Source organism: Hemitrygon akajei, chromosome 25, assembly GCF_048418815.1.
Source record: "Hemitrygon akajei chromosome 25, sHemAka1.3, whole genome shotgun sequence".
NCBI lineage: Eukaryota > Metazoa > Chordata > Chondrichthyes > Myliobatiformes > Dasyatidae > Hemitrygon > Hemitrygon akajei.
This window is the reverse complement of record NC_133148.1, coordinates 27,226,823-27,236,498: the sequence shown is the minus strand read 5'-3', so window position 1 is coordinate 27,236,498 and position 9,676 is coordinate 27,226,823. Positions and strand designations below refer to the sequence as shown.

General features: G+C 51.3%; 1 protein-coding gene across 1 annotated transcript in view; it reads left to right on the top strand.

The window, feature by feature from the left end:
- LOC140716468 (X-linked retinitis pigmentosa GTPase regulator-interacting protein 1-like) overlaps positions 1-7,574 on the top strand; it is a 24,604-nt gene extending 17,030 nt beyond the window's left edge. The window contains exons 10-16 of the mRNA XM_073029222.1: positions 984-1,132; positions 1,923-2,001; positions 3,026-3,132; positions 3,670-3,856; positions 4,152-4,236; positions 4,339-4,466; positions 4,836-7,574. Coding sequence (XP_072885323.1) covers positions 984-1,132; positions 1,923-2,001; positions 3,026-3,132; positions 3,670-3,856; positions 4,152-4,236; positions 4,339-4,466; positions 4,836-4,972 — 872 coding nt within the window. The 3' untranslated portion in view covers positions 4,973-7,574. The remainder of the gene's footprint in view (positions 1-983; positions 1,133-1,922; positions 2,002-3,025; positions 3,133-3,669; positions 3,857-4,151; positions 4,237-4,338; positions 4,467-4,835) is intronic.
- Positions 7,575-9,676: the final 2,102 nt, after the last annotated feature.

The window sequence follows — 9,676 nt, the reverse complement described above, 5'->3', positions numbered from 1 at the left end:
TGCCCTGATTAAACTCCATCTGCCACCTCTGGGCCCATCTCTGTAACTCATCGTTAACATCTTGTATCATTTGGCTGTCTTCATACCACCCACCAGCTGCCTCAGCCACCGTCTACGTTGTCATCCGGGTCACCCACGGGTAGACCCTTCACAATCAGCAGAGGGCCTGATCCCCGTGGAACACCGCGAGTCACAGACCTCCAGCCAGAATAAGTCCCATCGACCTGCTACCCTCTGCCTTCTGAAACTAACACTGAGTCCAAATGGCCAGTTCACCATCGATCCCACCTGGATGTGGGACCTTGTCAAAATTTCTCACTAAAGTCTGCCGTGACTTGTCAGTAATGTTTCATGTTGTTCTTACTGTCTCTCTCCCTCTGTCTCCCTCCTTTCCCCACCTCTGTTCTCTCCCTGTTGCCTCTCCCCGCTCTCCTACTCGCTACCTCCTTCCCCCATCACTACATTCACACCCTCTCTGCATCCCCCCTCATCTCTCCTCTCTCCCCCTCTCCCACTTCTCTTTTACTCTCCCTCTCCCGCCTCTCTCTTCCTCCTCGCTCTCTTCCCCCTCCCTCGCCTGCCTCTCTCTTCCTCCTCTCTCTCTTCCCTCCCTCCACTTTTCTTGCTCCCCTCTTCTCTTTTCTCAATCTCCACCTGTACTCCCACCTCTGCCCCTCTCTCCTGTCGCCTTCCACCCCTCTCTCCCCTACCTGGCCATTCTCTGTCCACTCTCCCTCTCCCCACCCCCTCTCTCTTCCTCCCCTCTCCTGCCTCCCTCTTCCTCCTCGCACTCTCTTTCCCCTTCTCCCTCGCCTGCCTCTCTCTCTCCCCCCTACCTGGCCATTCTCTGTCCTCGCTCCGTCTCCCCACCCCCTCTCTCTTCCTCCTCGCACTCTCTTTCCCCTTCTCCCTCGCCTGCCTCTCTCTCTCTCCCCTACCTGGCCATTCTCTGTCCTCGCTCCGTCTCCCCACCCACCCTACAGACGCCGGTCCCTCCGCTCGCCTGATTGGCTGGCTGGAGTACACGATGAGACTCACCCTGCCGGAGAACGAGGGCATCGGATTGGACGAGGAGGGAGATCCCCAGTGGATCTACCTCCCCACGGAGAGCCATCAGCCAGATCCCACCCAGGTGACCGGGCTTCGGGAGCCCCAGAGAGACTGGGGGAGGGTTCAGGGTTCAGCCTGTTTGGCAGGGTGCAGAGTTACTTGGAGAAATCAATGTCAGGGTGGGAGTCGGGAGGCAGGGAAGAGGCTGATTTAGGGTGAGGGGTTATAGTTAAGGATGGGGTAGATAGTGGAGGCTGGGTAGGGGCCAGAGAAGGATTAGGTTAGGGGTTGTATTTACAATTTAGATTCACGGTTTGTGTTTAGAAGTTGGGCCGAGGGTTCGGGATTCACGTTTAGTGTTTTTTCAGGGTTCAGATTTGGGTTCTGGGTTCAGGATTTAGGGTTTGTGTTCAGGCTTAACGTTTGGGTTCAGGGTGGGGTCAGAGATGCCAGCCAAGTTTGGCACATCCCGGAAATGAGGAATAAGAGAATATCTGCAGATGCTGGAAATCCAGAGCAACACACGCAGGATGCTGGAGGAACTCAGCAGGCCGGGCAGCGTCAATGAAAAAGTACAGTCAGCATTTCAGTCAGTCCTGCCGAAGAGTTTCGGCCCGAAACGCCGACGGTACTTTTTTCCTGGATGCTGCCTGGCCTGCTGAGTTCCTTCGGCATTTTGTGTGCGTTGCAGAGTCGGGGGAGACGGGACTGGAGCAGATGGGTTTAGGAGGGTCGGATTTGCTGAATAGCCTCGATCGGTGTGAGGGTGTTGGCCATCTACATGGCGATCGAGCAAGATGGTCCCGGGAGATTGGAGGGGACAGGTCCGCAGAGATTCCAGGAGGTAACTCGGATCCTCCGCTCCATTCCAGATCCGCGCCCGTCTCCATCCCGAGCTTCACGGACGGTCCGTCACGGAGAGGCCGGCACGGAACAGAGGAGCGCGGGAAGGTAAAGCACAGGAGGATCCGAAGGCAGGCCAGGACGATCAGGCAAAGAGACGCCAACAAAACTACAAAACAGATCAGATCCAGGGGTTTGGGGGAGGGGGGAGCGTGTGGTTAAACACAGAATAACACATCTTCAGGAGTGGGTTACAGGCTGAGATCTGACCTGGGGGTTTATATATAGAATAACAGATCCCCGGGAGTGGGTTACAGACTGGGATCTGATCCAGGGGTTCAGGGGATTTATATATAGAATAACAGATCCCCGGGAGTGGGGTACAGACTGGGATCTGATCCAGGGGTTCAGGGGGTTTATATATAGAATAACAGATCCCCGGGAGTGGGTTACAGGCTGGGATCTGATCCAGGAGTTCAGGGGGTTTATATATAGAATAACAGATCCCCGGGAGTGGGTTACAGGCTGGGATCTGATCCAGGGGTTCAGGGGGTTTATATATAGAATAACAGATCCCCGGGAGTGGGTTACAGGCTGGGATTTGATCCAGGGGTTCAGGGGGTTTATATATAGAATAACAGATCCCTGGGAGTGGGTTACAGGCTGGGATCTGATCCAGGGGTTCAGGGGGTATATATATAGAATAACAGATCCCCGGGAGTGGGTTACAGGCTGGGATCTGATCCAGGGGTTCAGGGGGTTTATATATAGAATAACAGATCCCTGGGAGTGGGTTACAGGCTGGGATCTGATACAGGGGTTCAGGGGGTTTATATATAGAATAACAGATCCCTGGGAGTGGGTTACAGGCTGGGATCTGATCCAAGGGTTCACGGGGTTTATATATAGAATAACAGATCCCTGGGAGTGGGTTACAGGCTGGGATCTGATCCAGGGGTTCAGGGGGTTTATATATAGAATAATAGATCCCCGGGAGTGGGTTACAGGCTGGGATCTGATATAAGGGTTTGGGGATTTATATATAGAATAACAGATCCCTGGACGTGGGTTACAGGCTGGGAGGTGTGGAGAAGATTGGAGTTAACTAAAGATGGAACTCCCTAATTCCCAGAAACCAGACAGACTGTGGATATCGAGACGCAGACGCCAGATAATAGGGAGACGCAGTCGTCTGACAGCGATGAGCTGATCCACTTCCCACTGAGTCGCCCGAGACCGGTCAGTCTGGCTGGGTTGTTGGGGGGGGGGAATGGAAAGGGGCTAGGGTGCAGAAGTGGGTAGAGGGGTGAGGAGAAGGGGGAAATGTGTGGGGAGAGAGAGGAGAATAGAAAGTAGAAGGGAAAGAGGAGTAAGAGAGAGGGGGAGAGATGGGCAGAGTGAGAGAGGGACAAGAAAGAAGGGGGGGAGGAGAGGGGAGAGGGAGGGAGGGCTGTGGTGTTTATAGAGTAACAAGAAGGAGATTAAAGCCCAGCAGGAGTTAAGTTCCCAACCTGGTGTCCATGGACCCCTTGCTTAATGGTATTGGTCGATGGCATAAAAAGGGTTGGGAACGAGGGAGGAAGGGAGAGGGGATTGGGGAAGTGGGATGGGAGAATCGGGAAGGTGAGAGAGGAGAGTGGATGAGATTACGGGTGAGAGGACACCAGCACGGAGGGAGGAAGGAAGAGAAGGGAGAGGGGCTGGGGGTGGGGGGAGAGAGAGAGAGAGTGTGGAGGTCTCTCCTGTGCTGACCAGCCTCTGCTCCCCACCCCCCAGAAGGATCAGCGTCTGCGGATCGAGGTGCTGTGGCTCTCTCTCCATCCCGACTGCCCCCCGGCCAAGGACCCTGACGTCCGGCAGCTCTTCGTGGAGTTCTGGCTTACGGGGGTGGCCGGGGACGAGACCCCCACCTCCCTGCCCACTCCTCGCCGGGGGGAGAGAATATACTACCACTGGAGTAGGGGTGAGTCTGGGAAGGGAGCGGGCACAGTAGGTGGAGGGAGGCAAGTGGGTGGGGAGAATGAGGGAGAGGGAAAAGATGGGGGAGAGGTGGTGGAAGAGTTGGTTGAGAATGGGGGTAGAGGGAAAGTGAGTGAGGGAGAGAGGAAGGGGAAATGAGGGTGGGGATACAGTGGAGATGGGAGGGGGATAGAGGGAAAAGGGGTGAAAGAGGGGGAGAGGGCTCTGGGGAAGAGAGAGGGGCTTGCTAGGCAGGGGGAGAATGTGTCTCTGTGCCCACCCACTCTCTCTACCCTCAGTTATTCCCCTGGACCCAGAGCACGACGCCCAGCAGCGGCAATTCCTGTACGCGCACCTGCAAGGAGGGGAGCCTGGCCTCGGCAGGTAGGGAGGGGACGCGGAGGTGGGGGGGGAGGTGCCCGTGTTGGATTCGGGTCCTGCGGGCCGGGGAGAGACCCCTGTCCCACGTATCGTGTGGCTTCGCAGGTTGCTGTTCACGGTGGTGAGCGAGCCGCTGGAGGACGATGGCGAATGCGTGGATATTGGATATTCCCACATCCCGTTGGCTAGGATCCATGAAACCGGACAGGATATCATTCAGCAGGAGTTTGACAGTGAGTGTCCCACTCCCCCAAACCTCTGGATTAGAATCCACCCCCGTCATCTGTTCCCGGGGATCTGTTATTCCATACATAGACCCGCGAATCATATCCTAGCCTGTAACCCACTACCGGGGATCTGTTATTCCATACATAGACCCACAGGTCATATCCTAGCCTGTAACCCACTACCGGGGATCTGTTATTCCATACATAGACCCCTCAGACCCACGAATCATATCCTAGCCTGTAACCCCCTGTCGGGGATCTAGGATACATCCGCGGATCTTCCCATTCCACATACAATCCCCTGGACGCTCCCTGCTTAGCGGGAGCCTCTTTCCCTTCGCCTGGACTGACTGGATTTCTCTCCCTGCTTTCTAGTTTTGGACGCCAGCCGGGAGGCGGAAGTCATCGGAACGCTCTCCCTCTCTGTGGAGGGAGCGCCAGCTCTTCGCGCCGTCTCCGCCGAGTTCTCCAGCAAGGCCGTGAGCTCCGTCCGTCGGAACGTCCCGGGTTGACGACTCGGCGCCCTGCTTGCACGCTGGAGTCCACTCGGCGCCCCGGGCCCTACTGGCCCTTCCCTGATCTCTTCCTCTCGACCCTCTGTCCATACGCTGCCACCTCCCTCCAAATGCTTGAGGTTCGGTGGCGGCTGGACCTCACCCCCACCCACCCCTCGCTGAGGAGATTTTCTTCCAAGTCCTTGGTCTGTGACTGGGACACCTGGATGTGTAGGTCCTACCCCCTACCCCATTCAACAGATCTTTTTCCCTTCGCCCCAGTGAAGGTGTTAGGCGTCGAGTACAGGAGTCGGGAAGTACAGGAGTCGGGAAGTACAGGAGTCGGGAAGTCCTGTTGCAGTTGCACAAGGTGTCGATGAGGCTGCCCTTGGAATACTGTGTTCAGTTTTGGAAAGATATTTAACTAGAAAAGATTTACCAGGATGGACTTGGGGCACCTGTCTTATAAGACCAAGATATTATTCCCTGAAACACAGGAGATTCAGAGGATGATGTCATATAAGATCACAAGAGCTTAGGGTGAAATCACTCTCTATCCCCAGGGGGTGGGGGTGCTGAAGAGGTATAGATTGAAGGTCAGAGGTGAGAGATTTAGAAGGGACATCAGGGGCAGCTTTTCCACACAGCAGTTGGAACGAGGTGCTAGAAATGGTGGTTGAGGTGGGCTCATTAGCAACATTTAGAAGATGACCAATGGATAGGAGAGGTTTCGAGGGGCCTGGGCAGGTGGGACTATCTTCCTGGGCAAGTTGGGCTGAAAGACCTGTTTCCATGTTGTATGCCCAAGATAAATAGGGAATAGTCTGGAAACTATAGACAATGGTCTTATGTTAGTGGTAGGACTGATGAGCATTTGGAAAACCATGGCCTGATCCAGGACAGTTGGCAGGGCAGGTCACATCTTACTAATTGGATTGGAAGTTTTGAGATGGTGAAGGTGACTGATGTAGGAAGGGCTATGAACGTTGCCTGCATGGGCTTTAGTAAGGTGTCTGACCAGGTCCCTCATGGGAGGCTCATCCTGATTAAGATGGACGGGATCCACAGTGAATTGTGTGTTTGGCTTCACATTCAGTTTGCCCCTAGAGAGGGTAGTAGTGGATGGGACTTATTCTGACTGGAGGGTCCATGACTGGCGGTGTTCCACAGGAATCTCTGAGGTTTCTGGTATAAATAGCCCAGATGAAAATATAGACGGGTGGGTATGTCTGCAGAAACACAACTGAGAAAAGGAGCTAGTGCTTTCTTAGCGTGTATGATGAATAAATGCTTCTTGGGCTTCCAGCCAGGTACAGATATCAATTATAACCGATGTTTCAATGACAAACTCTGCCACCTCTACTGATGAAGGTGGCTGAGTTTCGTCATCGAAATGTCGGTTATAATTGATACCTGTACCCGGATGGAAGCCAAGAAGAGTTTATTTAACACTATTGTGGAGAGTGCAGATTGCCAAAGGATACAGCAGGATATCCCTTGCCCTCTCTCTCCGTGGCACTGAGTTTATGAAAACTGCCCCGGCTGCTGTGCCTGCCAGAACGATGAACTGGTAAGCGAGGGTTTGCGCCTACTTTGGGGTTCAGAATATTGTTCACTTCATTTGTTTTTTTTCCTCTTGCACAGTGGGTGTTGTGGTCTTTTATTTTTATTGTAGTTTTTCTTTAATTGGGTTCTTACTTTATGGCTGCCTGTAAGCAACATATCTCAAGGTTGTATAATTTATACATTCTTTGATAATAAATGTACTTTGTATATCGATCAGTTGCACCTCGCGGGCAAGTGTGAGGTGCCGCACTTTGGGAGGTTAAAGGGACAGGGCCCTTAAGTGTTGACATGCAGAGAAGATGTTGAAGTCCACAGCTCCCTGAAATTTGTCACACAGGTTGATAAGGTGGTAGATGTTCATGGCAATGCTACCTTCGTAGGGCAGGGCAGCTGGGAATATGGTGTCTAGCTCTGGTCACCCCAGTACAGGAAGGATGTGGAGAGGTTCACCGAGATCTGCTGGAATACTTTGCGCCAACACAAGTTCCTGGAGGAACTCAGCAGGTCAGGCAACATCAATACAGGGAATATAACTCTCGACGTTTTGGGCTGAGACCCTTCATCAGGAGAACCGTGGGCCGCGACATCGACTGTTTATTCCTCATTGATAGTGCCTGACCGGCTGAGTTTCACCAGCATTTTATACCAGGTTGCTACCTGGAGGGGTTGGACAAACTTGGGTTGTTTTCTTCAGAGCACAGGAGAGACTTGATAGAGGTTTGTAAGAATTATGAAACGTACATAGAGCAGACAGCTGGAATCCTTCTCCCCAGGGTGGGCAATTTTGAATGAGCACGGTCTGCAGATAGACAATAGACAATAGGTGCAGAAGTAGACCATTTGGCCCTTCAAGCCTGCACCGCCATTTTGAGATCATGGCTGATCAATTACTATCAATACCCGGTTCCTGCCTTGTCCCCATATCCCTTGATTCCCCTATCCATAAGATACCTATCTAGCTCCTTCTTGAAAGCATCCAGAGAATTGGCCTCCACTACCTTCCGAGGCAGTGCATTCCAGACCCCCACAACTCTCTGGGAGAAGAAGTTTTTCCTTAACTCGGTCCTAAATGACCTACCCCTTATTCTCAAACCATGCCCTCTGGTACTGGACTCTCCCAGCATTTGGAACATATTTCCTGCCTCTATCTTGTCCAATCCCTTAATAATCTTATATGTTTCAATCAGATCCCCTCTCAATCTCCTTAATTCCAGCGTGTACAAGCCCAGTCTCTCTAACCTCTCTGCGTAAGACAGTCCAGACATCCCAGGAATTAACCTCGTGAATCTACGCTGCACTTCCTCTACAGCCAGGATGTCCTTCCTTAACCCTGGAGACCAAAACTATACACAATACTCCAGGTGTGGTCTCACCAGGGCTCTGTACAAATGCAAGAGGATTTCCTTGCTCTTGTACTCAATTCCCTTTGTAATAAAGGCCAACATTCCATTAGCCTTCTTCATTGCCTGCTGCACTTGCTCATTCACCTTCAGTGACTGATGAACAAGGACTCCGAGATCTCTTTGTATTTCTCCCTTACCTAACTCTACACCGTTCAGATAATAATCTGCCTTCCTGTTCTTACTCCCAAAGTGGATAACCTCACACTTATTCACATTAAACGCCATCTGCCAAGTATCTGCCCACTCACCCAGCCTATCCAAGTCACCCTGAATTCTCCTAACATCCTCATCACATGTCACACTGCCACCCAGCTTAGTATCATCAGCAAATTTGCTGATGTTATTTTCTATGCCTTCATCCAAATCGTTAACGTAAATGGTAAACAGCTGTGGTCCCAATACCGAGCCCTGTGGCACCCCACTAGTCACCACCTGCCATTCCGAGAAACACCCATTCACCGCTACCCTTTGCTTTCTATCTGCCAACCAGTTTTCTATCCATGTCAATGCCTTCCCCCCGATGCCCTGAGCTTTGATTTTACCCACCAATCTTCTATGTGGGACCTTATCAAATGCCTTCTGAAAATCGAGGTACTCTACATCCACTGGATCTCCCCCGTCTAACTTCCTGGTTACATCCTCGAAAACCTCCAACAGATTAGTCAAGCATGATTTGCCCTTGGTAACTCATGCTGGCTCGGCCCAATCCTATCACTGCTATCTAGATATGCCACTATTTCATCCTTAATAATGGACTAGCATCTTTCCCACCACCGATGTCAGGCTGACAGGTCGATAGTTCTCTGTTTTCTCCCTCCCTCCTTTCTTAAAAAGTGGGATAACATTAGCCATTCTCCAATCCTCAGGAACTGATCCTGAATCTAAGGAACATTGGAAAATGATTACCAATGCATCCACAATTTCCAGGGCCACCTCCTTTAGTACCCTAGGGTGCAGACCATCTGGACCTGAGGACTTGTCAGCCTTCAGTCCCATCAGTCTTCTCATCACCGTTTCCTTCCTAATGTCAATCTGTTTCATTTCCTCTGTTACCCTATGTCCTTGGCCCATCCATACATCTGGATCCATGTGTCTTCCTTAGTGAAAACAGATCTAAAGTACTCATTAAATTCTTCTGCCATTTCTGTTTCCCATAACAATTTCACCCAATTCATTCTTCAAGGGCCCAACATTGTTCTTAACTATCTTCTTTCTCTTCACATACCTAAAAAAGCTTTTGCTATCTTCCTTTATATTCCTGGCTAGCTTGCGTTCGTACCTCATTTTTTCTCCCCGTATTGTCTTTTTAGTTAAGTTCTGTTGTTCCTTAAAAACTTCCCAATCATCTGTCCTCCCACTCACCTTAGCTCTGTCATATTTACTTTTTTTTAATGCTATGCAGTCTCTGACTTCCTTTGTCAACCACTGAGGCCCCTTTCCCCCCTTTGAATCCTTCCTTCTCTGGGGGATGAACTGATTTTGCACCTTGTGCATTATTCCCAAGAATGCCTGCCATTGCTGTTCCACTGTCTTTTCTGCTAGGCTATCCATCCAGTCAACTTTGGCCAGCTCCTCCCTCATGGCTCCATAGTTTCCCGTTCATCTGCAACACTGACACCTCCGAGCTGCCCTTATCCTTCTCAAATTGCAGATAAAAGCTTATCATATTGTGATCACTACCTCCTAATGGCTCCTTTACTGCGAGATCACTTATCAAATCCTGTTCATTACATAACACTAAATCCAGAATAGT